The sequence below is a fragment of the Cetorhinus maximus genome, chromosome 14 (assembly GCF_964194155.1).
Source record: "Cetorhinus maximus chromosome 14, sCetMax3.hap1.1, whole genome shotgun sequence".
NCBI classification, from domain to species: Eukaryota; Metazoa; Chordata; class Chondrichthyes; order Lamniformes; family Cetorhinidae; genus Cetorhinus; species Cetorhinus maximus.
In genome coordinates this window covers 29,048,486-29,070,461 of record NC_135892.1, presented here as the reverse complement: position 1 = coordinate 29,070,461, position 21,976 = coordinate 29,048,486, and the positions used below count along the sequence as shown (strand labels likewise).

Genomic DNA, 21,976 nt, shown 5'->3' with positions numbered 1-21,976 from the left:
CCCTTTCCAAGTCCACCTTGTCAAGGCCATTCAGGATTTTGTATAGTTCTATCAAATCACCTGTCACTCTTCTAAACTCCAGTGGAAACAAGCCCAGTCTGTCCAACCTTTCCTCATAAGACAACCCGCTCATTCCAGGTATCAGTCTAGTAAACCTCCTCTGAACCGCCTCCAACACGTTTACATCCTTCCTTAAATAAGGAGACCAAAACTACACATAGTGTTTGAGGTGCAGTCTCACCAATGCCATCTATAACTGAAGCATAACATCCTTACTTTTATGTTCAATTCCTCTCATACAGGATCGTAATAAAGGATAGCATTCCATTAGCCTTCTTAATTACTTGCTGTACCTGCATACTAACTTTTTGTGATTCATGTACTAGAACACCTAGATCCCTGTGCACCTCAGAATTATGCAGCCATTCTCCATTTAAATAATACTCTGCTTTTTTGTTCTTCCTGCCAAAGTGAACAACTCCACATTTTCCCACATTAAAATCCATTTGCCAGATCTTTGCCCATTCACTCAACCTATCCATATCGTCTGTAACCTCCCCATGTCCTCTTCACAACATACTATCTTACCTATCTTTCTGTCAACTGCAAATTTAGCTACCATGCCTTCACTCCCCTAATCTAAGTCATTAAAGTAAATTGTAAAAAGTTGCCGCCCCAGCACAGGCCCCTGTGGGACTCCATTCGTCACATCCTCCCAATCAGAAAAAGACCCATTTATGCATACTCTCTATTTTCTGCCATCCAGCCAATCTTCTATCCAAGCTAATATGTTACCCCCTACGCCATGTGCTTTTATTTTCCGTTATAACCTTTGATGTGGCACCTTATCAAATGCCTTCTGGAACTCCAAGTACAGTATGTCTGCAGGCTCCCCTTTATCCACAGTGTAAGTTAGTCCTTCAAAAAGCTCCAATAAATTGGTTAAACATAATTTTCCTTTCACAAAACCATGCTGACTCTTTCCGATTGCCTTGAGCTCTTCTAAGTGCCCAGCTATAACCTCATTAATGATGGATTCTAACAACTTCCCCACAACAGACATCATGCTAACTGGCCTATAATTTCCTGTTTTCTGCCTCCCTCCTTTCTTGAATAGCAGGGTTATATTTGCTACTTTCCAGTTTGATGGAACCTTTCTAGAATATAGCGAATTTTGGAAAATTAACACCAGCGCATCAACTACCTCATTAGCCACCTCTTTTAAGACCCTAGGATGTAGTCCATCAGGACCCGGAGACTTGCCAGCCCGCAGCTCCATCAATTTGCTCAGTGTCATTTCCCTAGTGATTTCAATTTCACTAAGTTCCTCTCTCCCTTTCACCTCCTGATTTGCAGCTATTACTGGAATGTTTTTTCTATCCTCTATAGTGAACACAGATGCAAAATATTTGTTCATTTCAGAAGGGTGTCACTGCCACACAGCAGGTCCCCGAAAGCAGGCCAGTACCCTCCAGATCTCGGCCCTCCAGAGGACACCTGTCAAGGTCATCACAGACAGGACATAGCAGCCAGCAGGCTGCCTCCACCTCCGCTGTGGATGTCCGGGGAGCACCAAGATGTAGCGGCAAGGTTAGGAAAGTTAAGAACATGCAGTTGCACATGCTGGGCACAGGTATTAATCACTTGTACATAATGTTCACTATTGTCAATAAACTCCCAAGAATATCTCCCTGCCTAAGGCTCCTTGTTCTGATGAGCAGTGTTTGTGTCTCTCAGATGTGAAACCTTTCTGCACAATATAAAGGCAGGTGTCTCAGTGCAGGGCCTCTTCCCTGTGCTTTGTGCAGCCTTCAGGCCAAAGTGATGGTCACACTCCCTGGATGCATTAGTGATGCCTGCACCTCGACCGTGCTTGTCATTGCTGCCAGAATGTTGTGGGCAGGCACCACAGAGTTCCATCATTCTCTCTGTGTGCTCTCAGCACCTTGAAGGTGGTGCTGGCCCCCATCTCTTCAACATCTGCAACTAGTAACGCTGTGCTCTTGAAGGGGTCAGGTTCTGAAGGCGGACAAAGGATCAGATGCTTTTAAAGTTTCATGGCTGCATCTCTACGATATGACCCTGATCACAGGGCACAAGTGAGCTGCTCTCGGCCAGACAGGAGTTGGACATTCTCAGAGGCTATGTGAAGATCTATGGAGTGCCCTTACTGCATATCGTCATCATCCTCCTGCAATCGAGCGACTATTAGGGCCTCTACTGTGTCTCCGTGACAGGAACATTTTCACAGCGGGTATGTGCGCTGCCATAAGCCAGACTGGAGTCAAACATTCATAGATGCAATGTGAGGAACTTATGGTGTCTCCTCACTGCATGTCGTCATCATCCTTCACAAATCTAGCAGCTATGAGGACCTCCCGAGTGCGCCTGCCTTGTCTGGCTAGCGCAAGGGCCTCATTGCTGTTGTTGTCACCTTCAAGGACCTCCTCACCCTCATCACCAGCGAAGGAGACCTCCAGCTCCTGTATCTCCTCCTCAGCCAGCTCCTCTCCCTATTGCAGCACCAGGTTGTAAAGGGTGCAGCAGGTGACGACGATGCATGACACCCTCTGTGGACTATATTGCAGGGCTCCACCAGACTGGTCCAGGCACCGGAACCTCATTTTCAGCATCCCGATGGTTTGCTCCACCAAGTTGTGAGCTGTAGCATGAGCCTCGTTATACCGTCGCTCTGCTGCAGCCTGAGGCCACCGCACGGATGTCATCAGCTACGTCCCCTGCAGGTAGCCCTTGTCCCCCAGGAGCCAACCCTGTAGCCTCTGTGGACCCTGGAAGATGTCAGGGATCTGTGACTGACTGAGAACGTAGGAGTCGTGTACATTTCCTGGAAACCGTGTGCATACCTGCAGGATGTATTTCTGGTGATCGAACACCATGACAATGTAGCCTGCTCTGGGCTGTTCTCAAACCAATCTTTAAGTTAATTACACTTATTTACAACTTATTTTTTTAAACTAATTTAGCTCTAACTCCCAGATTAAAAACATTTCTCAAGACTAGACTTCTTTGTAGACATCAGTCTTCAGTTCTGCAGCTAAGTAAGCCTACTATTTTATGATCTTACATTTTCAACCCTAAAGTCAACATGGCCCTAACCTTTTAGAGGTAATAGACTCCAAACTTGTTTTAATTTAATTTATCACATTTACTACAGTTAAACTTTAATTCTTGAAAGTACAAGTTGTATTCTAAAACTAAAAAGTATATTCTAAAACACATCGACCATGAACTATGTACTCACAACAACGGCTATAGTTTAAATTCTACAACTGGTGGAATTAGTCATTTGGATGTTTTTATATAGGTTGACTTGAGGGCATGAAAACATTAGATACTTGTAGAGCCAAGGCTGCAAAAGCAGCATGCAATGCATGAACCTCCCAAATAGCTAGTTGGCGTGAACCTATACCCACATCCTTTCAGTATCAGCATGGTAATCATGGCCGCATACGAATCATGCATAAAAATAACAATGTGCATTTATAAAGAGTGTTAATGTCATAAAATATCTGAAGGTGCTTCACAACAGCATGATCAGGCTAAGTTTCACACCGAGCCTTATAAGGAGATATTAGGACAGGTAACCAAATATTATGGTCACCATTAAACCAACTCAAACCACATTAGCCTCTATGGCTACATTTGAGTAAAGATATCAATGACATCTCTTGCAAACAGCCCAGGGGTTAGGTGATAATGTGCCAGGGAATACAATCCTTCCATTCATCTCAAGCTCTGAGTGAGAGGTACTTTCATTTTGATTTAGAGCCTGCTCAATATTTGTCACTACTGTGTTAAATTAAGACAGTTTAAATTAATGAGTTAAAAAAGAAATCCCATGTCCAATTATTCATCTTCAGATTCCCATCTGTGGCAAGATTGGTTTCAACTATTCAACTCATCTGCAGCTGGCGAGTAGTGCTTGGTGTAGAACTACCAAGCTGAAAAATATTGATAGATAGCAGATGTACCAATTAATAACTTGTCATGGCTGATGGAAGGAACATGGCATTTTCCTCAAAGATCTTGCATGTTTTCTCTACTTTAGGTCACTAGGGTTCACAAAGCAAAGTCCAGTTCCCTGGAGACATATCAGAAACTGTCTCATTAGAAGCTCTCATTTGTGACAGGCGAGAGCCACCTACAAGCAATATACTCACCTGGTCGCTCCCAAGAATTCTGAAGTGATGTACTTCCTTAATCAGTGAGTCTGGGCAGCCAGCTGTAAAACAGTGCAAAGGAAAATAAGATTGACAGGAGTAATTTTTGTTATGCCCACAATGGGAGCTGGTTAACACTGACAGTAATAAAGAATGGAAATTGTGGTTTTTCCTATCTGTTACCCATACCCAGTTAAGCATTGTATGATTATTTACAATTCTGGACTTTACTAAACTTGTGGCAGCTAATGCAATCTAATCATTTACTTTCTCATTCTTATCACAATCTGACCATTTTTACATCCTGTACATTCAACTAAGGCTGTGTGGTAATTTTCTTCCAAAATTGTATTTTTATTAGTCTCCTAATTACTTCTATGCCTGCAGTACCCAATATCCTACACTTTCAAATATTAGGTGTTTCAAATAATCTAACTGCACAACTACCATGCGTTCCTGAGAGCAGTGTCCTGGGCCCATCTTCAGTTGTTTCATCAATGGCCTTCTCACCATCATAAGGTCAGACTGAGGCTGTTCACTGATAATAACTCAGAAATGGATAAGTCCATGCCTGCATGCAGAAGGATCAGAACAACTTGCAGGCTTGGGCTAATACAATTTTTCCACTTAAGTGCCAAGCAACAACAATCTCCAAAAATGAGTTAACCTAATTACCTTATTCAATGGGACTACCATTGTTGAGACCTCACCATCAGCGTTCTGGAGATCATCATTAGCCAGGAACTAAACTGAATTAGCCACATTAATATATAGCAGCTGATTGGGTGTTCTGAAGAAAGTGACTCCCCAAATCCTCTCCATCACCTACAAGTCTGATGATTGCACAGTATTCAGTACCATTCATGATTTATCAGATAATGTACTGAAGCAGCCTGTGTCCATATGCAGCAAGACCTAGACAACATCCAGGCTTGAACTGATACGTCACAAGTAACATTCCCGTTGCACAAGCAGGCAATGACCATCTCCAACAAAAGAGAAAAAAAACCATTTCCCCTTGACATAAAATGGCATTCTACCACTGAATCCCCCACTATCAACATCATGGGGGTTACTATTGACCAGAAATGGAACTGAACTGAAATGCAGCCAAATAAATGCTTCAAGACCAAGTCAGAGGCTGAGAATTCTGTGATGAGTAACTAACCTCCTGACTCCCCAAAGCCTGTCCACTGTCTACAAGGCTAAGTCAGGGATGTGATGGAATACTCTGTACTTGCTTGGATGAGTGCAGCTCCAACAACACTCAAGAAGCTCCACAGCATTCAGGACAAAGCAGCTCCCTTGATCTGTACCCCATCTACCACAATAAACATTCAGTCTCTCCACCACCGACGTGCAGTGGCAGCAGTGTGTACCATATACAAGATACACTGCAGCAACTCATCAAGGCTCCTTCAACAGCATATTCCAAACTTGCAACCTCTACCACGTAGAAAGTTAAGGGCAACCGATGCATGGGAACACCACCACCTCCAAGTTCCCCTCCAAGCCACACACCATCCTGACTTGGAATTATATTGTCATTCCTTTACTGTCGCTAGATCAAAATCCTGGTTCTTCCTTCCTATCAGCACTGTGGGTGTATATCTACACCACATGAACTGTCGCAGTTCAAGAAGGTGGCTCGCCATCACCTTCTCAATGACAATTAGGAATAAGTAATAAATGCTGGCCTACCCAGCGACACTGAAATCCCGTAAAATAATTTTTAAAAGGCACAAAGCAGAAGTGTGATGGAATACTCTCCACTTTATCGAATGAGTGTGGCTGCAACATAACCCAAGCACCTCAACATTATCCAGGACAAAGCAATCCAATTAGTCAGCAAATCATCCACTATCTTAAACACCCACCCCCTCTGGCTGCACCCACTGGCTGCAGTGTGTTCTGCCATCAATTCCAGCAAGTCACCAAGGCTTCTCCAGCAGCACCTCCAAAACCTGCAACTTCTATCACCTAGAAAGACAAGGACAGCAGGTGAATGAGAATACCATCACCTCCGAGTTCCCCTTCAAGTAACACACCAGCCTGACCTGGACTTTTATCACCATTCCTTCGTTGTTACTGCTGGGTCAAAATTCTGGAACTCCTTACCAAAAGACATTGCGGCAGTACCTTCACCATACGGGTTGCAGCTCAAGAAAAAGGCTCACCTTCTCAAGGGCAATTTGGGATGGGCAACATTGGCGGTAATGTTCATATCTCGAAAATTCTGCTGTTACTCTTCAATGTGAAGGCCAACCTTTATCTCTCAACCACACCAGTAAAAAAATTTTGGGCAGAATTTTTCCCCCGTTGGGCGGGTGTGCGCCTGACCCGAGCGAAAGTAAAATGGTGCGCAATGATGCTGGGTGAGCATCCTGATGTCATCACGCACTCTCACAATATTTTGCTCGGTGGGCACAGGCGAGAGGTGGCAGTGTGCCCGCCAACAATTAAGAGGCCTATTAAGGCCCTTAATCAATTAATTCAATTGGATTTTTCACTGCCCGTCCAACTATTTGGTTGGCGGACAGGTGAAAAGGCCAAGCGGCCTTTGGATTTTTGGGGAAACCTCATCCACGGGCGGGATGAGATTTTGATATTAATTAAGAACAGAGTAAAAATGTTTATATCTCATTTATAACATGTCCCCGCTCATGTGACAAAGTCACATGAAGGGACATGCTTACCTTATTTTTTAAATCTTCATTTGTAATGTTACAATTCTTCAGCTCCCTGACGCAGCTCTGTGCCTTCAGGGAGCTTTCAGTGCGTGCTCATGCGCTGACTTCTGCACTCGTCATTCTCCTGCCCCCACCCCGGCAGCTCTTAGCTTTTCAGTGCGCCTTTCACACTGCTGCCAATTAATTGTCCAGCCAGCATGAAATCACGGTCGGGGGCCAACCGTGGGTGGCGGGCAGTGGTCAGTTTCACGGCCGCTCTCGGGCCCGTCCGCCACGTCTGCCCAACGAGGTAAAAATCCTGCCCATTATCTGGCCATTTATTTCATTGTTCATGTGGGAACTTTCTGTTTCTGTCTCCGTTGCCTGCATAACAACAGGGACTCCACATCAAAAATAGATCATTGATTTTAAAACGCTTTGGTATTTCCTAAGAATGTGATAAACGTTATATAAATAGAAGTATTTTTCTTCAGAAAGCAGCAAGGCACCATGTCCATTTGAAAAATCTGGTACAGGTGTTTCCAAAGCAATTTGTATATTATACTTAAATGAACTTTGTGTTGCTCTGTCTCTGTGCCAGCAAGAAATGATTGCAGGGGACACTGAGACATAAGCATCCTTTTAAAGTTATTCTTCTCTCTCTCCACCCCAGTTAAGCTGCTACATTTCCTTTTCCTTGGGTTTTGTGCTAGCTTTTTCTTCTTGCCCCAGTTCACACTGGTGCTCTCCTTCCTCATTTACTCTTAGAAGCTCTCAGCCAACATCTTCTTATTCACATTCTCACGAGAATAGGAACTCCTTCCCTACAGTATACAGGGTCAGAATCCTGGCCATTAATGCTGTGAGCAGCACAGCTAGGGACCAGGAACCTGTCATGGCGAATTAGCTCATAGAACATGGAGGAGTAGCTAGGGGAGATTGGATGGCAGTGGGAAGAAAAATGAACGAGACTGAAAAGGCGGAATGAGTATTAATATTCACCTAAAGCTGTTGCTCTTCTCTTTCACCAGCCCCAATTTCTACCCTTTCCCTCTTGCAAGCATCACTCCGAGCTTCTGTCCCCTTCTGTTCATTACGCCCATTTCCCTTTCTGCATATTGTTATACATTTTCCTCCTTTTCATTGCCATACACTTCCTACCTGCCTCTTGCTTTTTTATTTTCCTACTTTCCTCCTCTTGCATTGCCATCCATTCCCCCTTTGGTGGCACTCATTGGCCTTCTTCATTCCCATTCAATCCCCCTTTTTGTCCTCCCCACCAGCATCCATTTCTTCCCTTCCTGCTCCAGTGGCTAGTGCATCAGTGCAGGTTCTTGTCTCCTGTAGTATATTGCAAGATATGAGCATTTTGTTACATTGCCCTCTCTGTTGGGGAGGTGTAAGTAAAGTTAGTTCAATAATGCTGCCTCCAGTTGAGCACGTTAGACATACTCAGAGCAATACATCACAGAAAGATGGTGATGAGGCTGGGTTGAAATTTTCTTTTACATTTCATTAGAGAAATTAAGGACTGAAGAATATTGCGACACAGTTTTGGAACTCCTAAAGTTGATTTTGAGAAGTTTAAGCAATTTGAAAGATTGTTTCATCTGAACATCATGTTGAGGTACACAGTGAGCACAGTATATAACTGAAAAAATTTGGCACTGAAGACATATTTAGGCACAATGAGGGCATCCCAAAGAGTGCTGGTGTAATGATGAGCAAAAGTTACACATTTGAGTGAAAGCAAATAAAATAGGAGATGAGGATAAAGTAAATGTTTTCCTCACCATGATAGGGCCAGATGCTCTTGAGGTAGTGTCAATCCAGTGTTGCCCATGAGAACCCATTACTATAGAATATGTTGAAATTAATGGATTTTGGACTCATAGTGCAGCTATGAATGAAATTGCACCAAGAGTTATGTTCCGTCAAAGGAAGCAGTTGCTAAGTGAAACTGTTGCAGATTATGTTCTCGAATTAAAGAAATTCTATCGTCATTCTGGGTATGGTGCAAACTTTGACTTTGACTTTGACTTGAGAGAGTCTTTCGTAGGAGTCCTAAAGAACAATAAAATCCAAATCAAGTTTTCGAGCGGAAGCAATAAGCTGATATGGAAGGAGGCCTGCAATGAAGCCAAAGCCATGGAAATATCAGAAGAGTAAATTTCAAAGGAGTTCTTTTCTTGAGCCAGCAGGAGAGGTCCACCAGATTTCAGTGTGGTCCAGGCCACAACAGCTAAGTTTGCACCGGTCTCAGAGTCAGAAATTTAAATGCTACTGTTGTAATGCTAGCTATCAACCATTTAAACGCCCCCATTTCCAGTCAAAGTACTATGCCTATGGGAAGGTTGTCATATCCAGATGGCATGCAGGAGGAAACAGTAACGCTCCAGGTAATGGTAAAACTCCAGTTCACTGTCATGCACCAGTTTGAGGTTGTGGTGGATCCCAAGCTATTTCCACAATCTGGAAGTCCTCAAATGCACATATGATAGATGTGAAAAAAGAAGTTGATGTTATCGAGCAGGAAGATCAAAAGTTATACTCAGTCAGAGACCAAGAAAAACAGCACATGGGAGATGAGTAATAGGGCCAAAGATGAAATTCCAGCACTCAGAATAGAAATGTAAGTTGGAGATATACAACTCACTTTCATCATTGATACTGCTGCAACAGTGTTTGTTATCTTGGAAGGAAAGTACAAGAAATTCTTAAGTCACATTCTTGTACACAAAACTGGTGTGAAACTGACTAGTTATTCCAATAGCAGTGTTCCAGCATTAGATGGAAATTAGGGTGGAATATGATGATACATCCTATTACTTGCCATTGGTAGTAGTAGGAGAGAGCAAAGTCTCCCTGGTGGGAAGGAATTGGCTTAATAAGATAAGGTTAAACTGGACCGAGTTATTCATAATAGGGATCAGTAGGTATATGCCTGGCAGTGAGAATGTGCTAAGAGAGCATGAAGTAGTCTTTGATCAAGGAGGACAAAATGATAAAATTTGGCATCACAAGGCTGAAGACAAGAGAAAGGACAATGTACAACCCACATTTTGCAAGGCTAGGCCAATGCCTCATGCACAGATGGGAGCAGTAAGAGCTGTTATTTTTATGTTTTCCTCTACTACTCTTTCTGTTGGGGAGGTGTAAATAAAATTTGTTCAATAATGGTTGCCTGCAGTTGAGCATGTGTTAGCCCTACTCAGTGTTCCCTGCACTAAATATTGGGATTTTGGCCTCTGCTGCAATTAGAATTTGAGGTAGAAAGTGGCTCATAATAAAAATAACCCTTCAGTAATTTGAATACATTTTCACTTAGAGCAGCATAATGTTCATTATGATTATGTGATATGATTTCATCTGTAATGATTTCCTCTTTAGAGAGTTAAACACGTGGCTCAAAAAGTGGTGTGGGAAGAAAGGGTTTTGATTCACGGGGCACTGGCATCATTACTCAGGGAAGAGTGAGCTATTCTGAAAGGATAAGTCCACTTGAACCGGGCGGGGACAGAGCTTTAAAATAACAGGAGGTGGGGGGGGGTGGGTGGAGGAGGAGGGGCTGTGGGGGCAGGCAGGAGGGCTCGGGTGAAGGAAGATTTAGAAATCCAGAGAAAGGTCGAGGCATCAAAACAGTATAGCGATGTGGGTAAAGACAAGCAGTGCGGGACAGGAAGGGACAGACAGTTTAACAAAAACTGTACATCAGCAAGTGAGGTCATTGCAAGGAATAGAAGTGAAAAAAAAGAAATAAAAATACTTTATCTGAATACACAAAGCATCTGCAATAAAATAGATGAGCTAGTGGCTTACAGAGACATGGTTAAAAGGTGATCAAGGTTAGGAAATAAATATTCTAGGGTACACAATATTTTGGAAAGACAGACAGGTTGGCAAAGGGGGAGGAGTAGTCCTGATAGCAAAGGATGACATAAGGATATTAATGAAAAAGAATCTGGTCTCTGAATATTATGAAGTAGAATCAGCATGGGTAGAAATTAGGAATAGCAAGAAACAGAAAACACTGGTGGGAGTAGTTTATAGGCCCCTTAACAGTAGTTACGCTGTTGGGCAGAGCATTAAATAAGATATTATTGGAGACTGTAACAAAGGAAATGTTATAATTGTGGGGGACTTTAATCTTCATATAGACTGGGACAATCAAATTGGCAAGAGTGGTGTCGGAGGTGAGTTTGTAGAACGTTTTTGTGACAGTTTCTTAGAGCAATACATTATGAAACTGACTAGGGATAAAGCTACCTTAGATCTAGTACTGTGTAATGAAGCAGGGTTAATTAGTAATGTTGTAGGTAAAGATCCACTGGGAAATAGTGATCATATTACCATTGAATTCCATGTTACGTTTGAAAGTGACATAGTCCAATCACAAACAAGAATCTTAAACTTAAACAAAGCCAATTACATAGGTATGAGGGAAAGACTGGTTAAAGTTACTTCAGTAAATGGGCTAAAAGGTACGGAGGTAAATGAACAGTGGGAAACATTTAAAGAAACAATTCAAAATGTTCAACAAAAATACATTCCACTGAAAAACGAAAACTCAGCAAGAAAGACCGATCCATGGCTCACTCAGGAAATTAAGGATAGTATTAGATGAAAAGAAGAGGCTTACAATGTTGCAAAAAAAGTAACAAGTCTGAGGATTGTGAGTGTTTAGAAATTAGCAAAGGGCCACCAAAAAGTTCATAATAAGGGAAAAATAGAATATGGGATGAAAACTAGCCGGAAACATAAAAACAGATAGTAAGAGCTCTTATAAGTATAGAAAAAAGAAGAGAGTAGCTATAATAAACATTGGTCCCTTAGAAGCAGAGACAGAAAAAATTATCATGGGGAATGAGGATATGGCAGAGACATTGAACAAATATTTTGTGCCTGTCTTCACATTAGAAGACACAAGTTTCATACCAGAAACCTAGGGGCTAAAAGGAGTGAGGAAATTAAGAAAATTAGTATCAGCAGAGAAAAAGTATTGGAGAAATTTAAGAGACTAAAATCCAGGACCTGATGTCCTACACACTATCGTTCTAAAAGAGATAGTTGCAGAGATAGTGGATGTGCTGTCTATGATTTTTCAGAACTCCTTAGATTCGGGAATGGCCCCATTAGATTCGAAGTTGGCAAATATTACACTGCTTTTCAAGAAAGGAGGGAGAGAGAAAACAGTGAACGACAGGTAAGTTAGCCTAACATCAGCTGTTGGGAAAAAGCTGGAATCTATTGTTAAGGAAATCTTAACAAGGCACCAAGAAAGGCATAATATGATTAGAACAAATTAACATGGTTTTACTAAAGGGAAATCCTGTTTGACAAATTTATTAGAGTTTTTTGAGGATGTAACTAGTAGGGTAGATAAAGGGAAAATAGTAGATGTAGTATACCTGGATTTCCAAAAGGCATTCAATAAACTGCCACACAAAAGGTTAATAGGCAAAATAAGGGTGCACGGAGTTGGTAGGCAGTGGCTAGTGGAGTACCGCAAGGATCAGTGCTGGGGCCTCAGCTATTTACAATCTATTAATGACTTAGATAAAGAGACAGAGAGTAATGTATCAAAGCTTGCTAATGATACCAAGCTAGGTGGGAAGGTGGGCTGTGCACAGGACACAGAGAGGCTGCAAAGAGACATAGGTTAAGTAAATGGGCAACAAGATGGCAGATGGAAGTATAATGTAGGAAAGTTATTCACTATGGTTGTAAGAATAGAAAAGCAGAATACTTTTTAAAAGGTGTGAAACTTGTAAATGTTGATGTTCAAAGAGACTCGGGTGTGTTCGTACAAGGAGCACAGAAAGTTAGCATGCAGGTACAGTAAGCAATCAGGAAGGCAAATGGCATGTTGGCCTTTATTGCAAGGGGATTGGAGTACAAGAGTAAAGAAGTCTTGCTACAATAGTACAGAGCTTTGGTAGCCACATGAGGAATACTGTGTGCAGTTTTGGTCTCCACATTTAAGAAAGGATATACTTACATTGGTGGCTGTAAAGCAAAGGTTCAATAAATTAGCCCCCGGGATTAGGGGCTTGTCCAATGTTGAGAAACTAAGTAAATTGGGCTTACCTTCTCTGGAGTTTAGAAGAATGAGAGCCAATCTCATTGAAACCTACAAAATTCTGAAGGGGCTTGATAGGCTAGATGCTGAGAGATTGTTTCCACTGATTGGGGGATCTAAAACATGGGGGCACAGTCTCAGGATAAAGGTCTGATCACTTAGGACTGAAATGAGGAGAAATTACTTCAGTCAAAGGGTTGTGAATGTTTGGAATTCTCTACCTCAGAGGATTGTGGATGCTCCGTTGTCTAATATGTTTAAGGCTGGGATAGACAGATTTTTAGTCTCTCAGATAATTAAGGGATATGGGGAACGAGTAGGAAAATGGAGTTGAAGCCCAAGATCAGCCATGATTGTATTGAATGGTGGAGCAGGCTTGATGGGCCATTTGATTCACTCCTGCTCCTATTTCCTGTGTTCTTGCGTTAATTGAAGATAACAATGCAACTATATTGAGGGAGGCTCTTGGTGGCCCTGATTCGCAGGACTTGCTCCAAAAGCTACATTGTATTACTGGTATCAACTTACCTCAGGCATTAGCATGTTTGCCTTTGAATCAAAAGCCTCATTCCAGCTCTTCAGTACATAATCTAAACTGAAACTTAATTGCAGAATTCAAGAATGCTGCAATATTAGAGATGCTTCCTTTTAGACAAAATGTTAAACTAAGATATTATCCGCCCAAGCGAGTTGAAAGAAGGCTTCTCATGAGAACTGGGGGTCCATGACCCCTTAGGGATCTGTATGAAGGCTTCTCTGGGAAAAAGGGCCTGTGGAGGAGGGAGAGAAGGAGCCATCCATGTGCATTTGGAAAGGCTCCACGTGCTGGATCCAGACAGCTCATGCCCCTGACAGGGAACACTTCAGCCTAGGCTTCTATCTGGAATATGCTTCTGAAACAGAGCCACATGTTGGGGGCCGGCCTGCCCTGTGCTTCTCTCCCTCTGTCCCTTGCTCACTATTGGGTGCCTGCACTGTTCCCAGCTGTTGTGTCAGGGAGAGGAAGCAATGCCACTGGAACATCACCAAATGCAACCCTCCTGAAGTGGTTGGTGACAAAAAGACATAAAGGTAACACCCTGAGAATGGGCTTCAAGTGAAATCGTTAGCTTGAAATTAAAATAACACTAAAGAGGTTTTAAACGTCAAATGACCTGGTATGAAAAAATATCCATGAACCTCAATAGAAAGGGGGAGGGGCTTAAAGGTCTGATTTTCTCTTTGATGGAAAGTAATATCAGAACACATATTGTTTTGTGACATGATGCAGTAGTGGACTAGGAACAATCAAGCAGATCACAGGTGCAAATGTAATGTGGATGTTTGAGATATGTTAGACATTGGTCACACTGGAATTCCAACAAATCCTTTATATTCTGTCACAAGAGCAAGGCAATAATGCCTTGCCTGGTGCAAGGGTTGCCAGAGAAACATTTGGTGCTTTGCACTGAGTTGTGCACGACCTGGGGTGCGTAGGGCAGTTGCCTGTAATGATGACAATCTTCTTTTTCTTTCGCTGATATGCTTTGACAACTTTCCTGATCCACACCTCAAAAATGCTGGAGTGCATCCAGGCAGTTTTGTTGGCTTTGCACTGCATGGGCAGTGTCTTGACACTCACAAAGTTTCGTGACTTCTTGAACTTTTCTATCATAAGAAGCGGCAGCTTTTTGGTGACATCTATGTTGGCGCAGACCATAGCAGTGACATGCTCCTTATTCCGCTTTCCACCATGACATGTTTCACCTTTAAACATTAAAGAGCGGTCTGGCAAAAGATGGTAAAACAGTCCAGTTTCATCCACGTTAAAAATGTCTTGGGTGCTTACTTGTTCAAGACACGGGCGAGACCATTTTGGTGCCAATATCTGTCATTGCTGCCGTAACCACTGCACCCATCACTGCATGGAAGACAATGCCGTGCCTTGTCTTGAATTGGTCCAGCCTCCGTTGCTGCAGGTGAACTCTATTTGGTCCAGCTTCTTTGCCAGGGTTACTCCCTGTTCCTGCAGGATTGGACCGGAGATGGGAATTTTCTCTGGTTGAACCATATTAACAGAGCTTGTTCAACATCGGGATAGACAACCGTTATCATCCTCATCCTTGCTGGAGAGAATTCCTGCTTGTTAAACTTTTCTAAGGTTTTCGCCTTTATTTCATAATGGTGGACAAGCTCACTGGTGGAATCTCCCACTCTTTCACGATATCTGCTTTCTTCCTGGCGCCATAGTTTTTCACTTGCTGGATCAACTTTACCTTCTCTCCAACCGACAACACTTTTAACTTTCTCACAGGTTTAGCCAACTCGCAGGCTTTGCTAAACTTTCACAGGGAGATCTCAATGTCAAATGATGGCTTGCCCAACACTCCAGGATTTCGTGCTCTTGTGTGGTCAAACTCGGCTCTGATTGGTCAATGCGGTCATATGACTATCGTAGACAAGTTCAGCTAATTGGAGATATCAGTGCAGAATTTCGGTTTATCATGAGCATTATTCTATGGGATTTGCTATTCTACTGGAGGGATCGGTTGACGACTTTGATGTAACCAGAATTTCATGTCATCCAAGTTTGATTCATGGTGTTGCTGTACAGTATTTTGAAGTAAGTTGACTGTGCCTGGTCATTCACTTTAGCAACTTTCCACAAAAAGTGAATGTGTGCAAATTGACTGTTGCATTTGCTTACATAACAACAGTGACTATCTTTCAAAGAGCTATACAATAGATGTGAAGCACTTTAGGTATCCTTAGACTATCATTATATAAATGCAATTTTATTTCTTTCTGTAATATAGACTTTTGCAATGTGACTAAAGAAGATTTATTTTGTTCTTTTAAGTTAAAACAATACAGCAGTAACACCAAATTCAACTCAGACCTTACTATTTTTTCAAGCTAATAAATCCTACCAGACAACTTGGAATCCAACGAAGTGTTTCTTTTGAAAGATCCATATTAAATTACATTTAGTCTATGGTCTAAGAACAGAGTACCACTTTAAGTCAACTGTCACAGCCGATCTTCAATGGAAGGTTTGGAGACACGAATTAGATGGCTGAGATGAATGACAGGGACTGTAGTTATCAGTGACTGTTGGTGCAGTTATCACCACATGACTGCACTGATCTGTTACTTAATGTATTGCTGCTGTATAAATAGGTGCTCCAGTTTACCCAGGTTTCAGTTCTACATTGTGGGTTATGGTTCATGTCAATTTTCCAAATAGGAAGCTCAGTATAATTTACTCAGAGATAATCTTTTGGAAACACTGGAACGTAAACTTTCAAGTGCACTGAAAATGTTTTACCAAATTGTTATCCACTTATCTTGGGGAGGGATTCTCAAAAGTGGAGTCCAGACCTATTTCAGTCCTCCGGGTGAAAGGGCCACTGATTAAGCTGGTACAAGTGGCAGGCATTTGGACAACATTTATTAATATAAATAGTACAAAATTACTAACTGTGGTCAATGTAAAAAGGGATTGTTCAGGACGTGGAGGGATTGAGAGTTCAAAATGCTACTAATTTTTGCTTTTAATCTAAATTTCTGCAACTTTTCATACCCAATTGGATTTTGACAAACACATGACTGGCTTCCAGAGGAAAGCCAGGGTTGAATCAAGATTTGTGTGGAATGAAGGAGAAAGTGGCCTTTCAGTGGAAATTTACTATAGGTTCAGAATGATGAACTTTCTGAACGTCCACAGGAGTTGTAAAATTCAAACTTACGTCACATTCTACAACCTTTATTTTGTAATTTTTTCTCCAGGAAATCTAGAATATTGTCTTGTTAAATATTTTTGCATTCAAAACCTCTCACAGAAGTGGTGGAAAATGATGTAAATTGAAATATTCCAATCAATCATATGGATAGATGCTTGCCGCTAAACATGTGAACTGTGAATAAAGAACATGGCACAAAAGGTATAGTAATAACAAGAAGTTTTATAATAAACTAGAGAAGAAGATAAACTTTGTGATGTGTTTTGCATTCAAGTCCCAATACAGTGACTTAAGTGCAAAACCTCAGCTGGTAGTTCAGTACAGTACTGAGGGAGTGCTGCACACTCAAGAGGTGCCGCCCGTCACGTAAGACATTGAATTGAGGCCCCGTCTGTCCTTAGAGACGGACATTAAAAAACCTATGGCACTATTTTGAAGGAGAGTAGGGATGGCCTGGCCAACATTTATTAACCAACATCACTAAAACAGATCATCTGGTCATTTAGTTCACTGCTGCTTGTAAAATTTTGCTGTGTATGAATTGGCTGCTCCTTTGCTAAATTAAACTAGTTTCTACACTTCGAAAGTACTTTCTTGGCTGCAAAGCACTTTGTGATGCCCTGAGGTTGTGAAAGACACTATATAAATGCAAGTCTTTCCCTTCATTTACAGTGAAATTATGAGTATAGGGTTTCACTATGGATAATGAGCTGAGAAATCTCTGAAAATGCTTTTAGATTTTGCTTTAAATAATTGAACTGAGATATGTGTGTGAGGTTTCCAAAAGCAAATAAAAATAAAATATAAGTTTTACAATTGAATTAATAACATGTTCCTGCTCATGTGACAGAGTCACATGAGGGGACATGTTTTATTACAGTTTTATTTTCTTTATCTTTTTTTAAACAACGCTTCCATCTCCCTGAGGCAGCTCTGTGCCGGTTTGTGCTCGGCCTGCTCGCCCTCCTCCCCCCGCCCGCATTAGGCAGCGCTGAGCGCTGCCGCTCGTGTTTCACGCTGAGCAGGCCTTAATTAGTCCACCAGTGTGAAATCGCAGTCTGTGTCGATCGCGGGCAGCGGGCGGCTTCCCAACCGTCCCCGCCGAGCCTGCCCACCAAGGTCAAAATTCTGCCCTATAGCAATTTGTTTTGGTTAAAAAAATTAATTGTTTACTTCAGTCGCAAAATGTCCCACTTGGTCGTGGCCCTAAATTTTGTAAACCCAGGTCTTAAGGGCTTCTTGAAAGTAACAGATGTGATGCAAAGTTTTCTCCTACAAGAATCTCATTTTTTAAATAATCAAAGCATATCTTCAGAGGCCATTATACAGCTAATTCTCTGAACGTAACTGGGAACCTTGGCCACCACCTATGGTAATTTGTAAATCAGAGGCTTGTTTTCACGTAATTTTCTGATGTGCATGGCCTGTGGGCAAAGTTGGTGCTGATACTGAATTTTCATAAAATTGGTCCTTTAGAGTGATAAGCATTTCTAGAAGTGGTGAAGATAGATCCATAGCAAGTTTTGTTCTCGTGAGTGTTGAGAAAATAAACACTGTTGCACTGCTTGTCCAACATTCACTTGTCAATGGGCCTGAACATCTTGCAGCTCAACATTGTTCAGAATGATCCAAATTTGGCTCCACCCCCCTATTCCAGCCCACTTCCTGGAGGGTCATTTAAGTTCAACCCTCCCAGATCCTCAAACCATGTCCTAGATTGTAGACTGACACTCAAGTGCATTACTGATGGAATGCTGCATTGGGGATGTGGGGACATTTTTGGATGAAGCATTAAATAAAGGTTCAGTCTGTATGATTAGCTGATGTAATAAAACATCTGACAGTAGCATTAAACAATAATAGCATTTATTTATATAATGCTTTTAACATAGTAAAACCTTCCAACATACTTCACAGGGGAAAAAGATTGTCACCAAGGAGGTACTAGGACAGGTTTGGTTACAGAGATAGGTTTTAAGAAACATCTTAAAGGAGGAAGAGAGGCAGGGAGGTTTAGAATAGGAATTCCAAAGTTTAAGGCCGAGGCAGCTGAAGGCTGATGGAGGGTGGAGGGCAATGATGGAGGGATGAAAATCAGGAATGTACAAGAGGCCAGAATTGGAGGTGCACAGAGATCTTGGACAGTTATGTGATTGTAGTTAGAGAGAAGTAGACAGCTAACCTAGTATCCTGGCAAAAATTCTTTGCTCAGTCAACGTTATCTGTTTATTCATTCATTTATAGTTTGTTGGACCTTAGTGTTGCATGTGTCTCCAGATGGCAGTGATCACAGTTCAAAAATCATTCATTGGCTGTGAAGTTCATTAACGTAATCCAAGGAACTGATAGGTAGTATATAAGTGCAAGTTCTTTCTTTCTTTGCCTAGTGGGAAGGCTAACTTAAAAAGTAGCTTTTATGCCATTTTTATCTTAAAAAAACAGTAAGAGATTGCTTATTGTAATATGATCAGCAGCAATAACACCTTGCATTTATATAACACATGTCATAACTTATCAATGCTTCAATATGGCTAACCACTAAAAATACAGAAAAGTAGTTTATCTGGGCATTTGTATTGATATTATGCATTGATGTAGAACATCTATATATTTAAATACATTTGGAATCTGCACATTCAGCTATCTAAAAAATAAAGAAATATATAAGGATTTTTTGTTAATTACAATTCATCTGGAAAATAAGATTGAGAAAAACTTACTGTCTTGAAAAGATAAATGATGTTTTGTCAAAATGTGGAAAGTTGACCCACACTCATGGATATAAAAATTATACCCATGGACTGTACATCTCTGAAGTGGGATTTCAAGTTTTAACAGAATTGTGTCAAGGAATTTTCAATGATAAGACCATATTCACAAAAGCACAAGCACTTTGCTTTGCATAACTGTCAAAAAATGGGATGAAATCTGACAGCCATATTGTGGAGATTTGTATGAATATACAGTAGGACTTGCTCTCTCTAAGTATCACATGCCAAACTTTGAGATATGCAATGGCACAATCACTTCTTTTGCATGAGAATAAATACTCAACGGTTTCGTGCACAAAGTATATCGAAAGATACAAATGTTAATGATATCCAGGCAGGAAGTTATGCTGAGTATCCAAGAATAGGATAGTTAGATAAAATAAGAGTCTGTTCATTACTCGTGTAATGCAACAACCCCACAACTCAGGTTCTTCACTTATTAAAGTGCAGATCATATTATTTCCCTGCTTAAATTACAAGCTGAATCTGCAAATGCAGCGTTGGGTTTGTGCCAACTAGAAAGACCAAGACAAGAAATAATTATTTTAGATCGATATAGAGTTTTTAATCTTAGAAATGTATTACCTAATGTGTTTGAGCTTGAATGTTTACCCTAATGAGTAATGATAAAGCTTGACTTTCTTCTAAGACAATTAAACTACTTTACATATGTAAAAACTTTGAAGATTGTAACTAGAAGACCGACAGCTGATGCGAGTCATACCAGACCCCAGCTTCCTCTCCCAAATCCCCACATTTCCAAACTGATCGCTGACTTGTGCCCAATGCCCAAGTAGCTCATGTCTACAGTTCAGTGACTGTCCTTTTCCCCTTGACTGCAACACACCAACCTGCAACCGATATTCACTATTAATGATATGAATTATAGATGATAATTTTAAATATATATATAAAGAGCAATTGCAGTAGAAACAGAAATGAAATGAGCGCAAAAAATCCAATGCCAAGGACCAAAGTTCAGTACACCAAGAATTCCTGAAAAACATTAGGTCAGACCATTTTCAAGCATCTATTTTTAAAATTCTTTCACAGGATGTGGGCTTCACTGCCTAGGTCAGCATTTGTTGCCCAATTCTAATGGCCCTTGAGAAGATAATGATGAGTCGCCTTCTTGAACGGCTGCAGCCCTGCCAGCTAACTAAAATGGAATAATCTCAGGATTGTTACCTCAGCTATATGTTAACTAGTGTAGACTCAAGCAGACTAGAAAATTACATGTTTGGCTGAAAGAGTGGTGTGGAAAGAAGAGTTTGGATTCATGGAGCATTGACACCAGTACTGGAGAAAGAGGGAGCTGTTACATTGGGATGGGCTCCACTTAAACTGGGCTGGGATCAGCAACCTGGCAAATCATATCACCAGAATCATAGGCCGGAATCTTCTGTTATGGAATCTAAGTTCAGTGGCAGGTGCAGAAGTGGGAGTGATTCCCGCTGTGGGGCAGGACGGTTGACCAGGCGCAAGCTTGTGCTGTTCAGCTCATTACACATGCATCCATGACGATGTTGCCAAATCTCACAACCGGAGTGGGCAGGAAGTTGCCGTCCACACCGTTACTTCATGGGGTCGAAGGTCTGGGTGCCATATTTGAAGGGCATCTGGACAGCCATTCACTCACTGCAAGCCAGGAGCTCCGGATTCTGCCGACACCAGGTACCAGCAATGAAGACTAGCCACAGCTCCAACTTCAACCTTACCTCTCAGGGGGATGCCTCAGAAGATGCACCATCATGGTGTTCACCTGCACACTCCACCAGCACAGATACATTCACCTTGGAGGCTGCATATTAGAGTGGGCTCAGGGACACAATCTGGTAAGCACACCACAGACACAGTTCCACAGCTGGCAGATGAAGTGACAGCTGAGGTCTCTGACACTCTGAGAACTGCTGGAGACCAGGCCCTTGCTCAGCCGCATGCAGAGGACGGGCCTTTGGATTCAGCCCTAAGAGACGAGTTGGAGATGCAGGGACAGGAAGGGGAACATCAGGCAGAGTTGTCAGAGGCCATGCACAGACTGGACCAAAGGCTGGAGGAGTACGTCCACGTACTGCCTTCTGTCATGGCTCCAGCATGCGAGCGCTTGGCTGCCACCATGGAAAGGGTAGCGGATGCCTTGGAGATCCAGGACCAGCAGAACACAGTGGCTGCCAGGTATGTGCTCGGACTTGCATTCTATTGCCTGAGCAGCAGACTCTTAGCAGGCCGGGCCCTCTAGGCCTCGGGCCACCAGAGGATGCCCGCCAAATTCATCACAGTCAACAGGGCATAACAGTCAGCAGGCTGCCTCCATCTCACGTGTGGATGCCCGGGCCACACCTAGACATAGTAATAGAAAAAGAAAGATAAAGAAGTTTTGAAGGCACAGAGGTGGCATGGGCATACAACCATTGTATATAGTTTTGGCACTTGTAAATATATGTTCACTTGCGCTGTTTGGAAGTGTCCTGGATTCCATCTTGCTGCTAGTTGCTTCAATGGTCATGGGCATTTTGGGGTATGCAATTTGAGCCCCTATCAGAGGTCAATAATG

The 21,976-nt window shown here is 42.0% G+C and overlaps 1 protein-coding gene across 3 annotated transcripts in view; it reads right to left on the bottom strand.

Annotated features, from left to right (window-relative positions):
* The window catches only part of prkn (parkin RBR E3 ubiquitin protein ligase), a 1,436,175-nt gene that overhangs the window by 182,215 nt on the left and 1,231,984 nt on the right, over positions 1-21,976 (bottom strand). For all 3 annotated transcript variants that reach the window (XM_078556736.1, XM_078556737.1, XM_078556738.1), the window contains exon 8: positions 4,182-4,243. In XM_078556736.1, the coding sequence (XP_078412862.1) occupies positions 4,182-4,243 (62 nt within the window). The remainder of the gene's footprint in view (positions 1-4,181; positions 4,244-21,976) is intronic.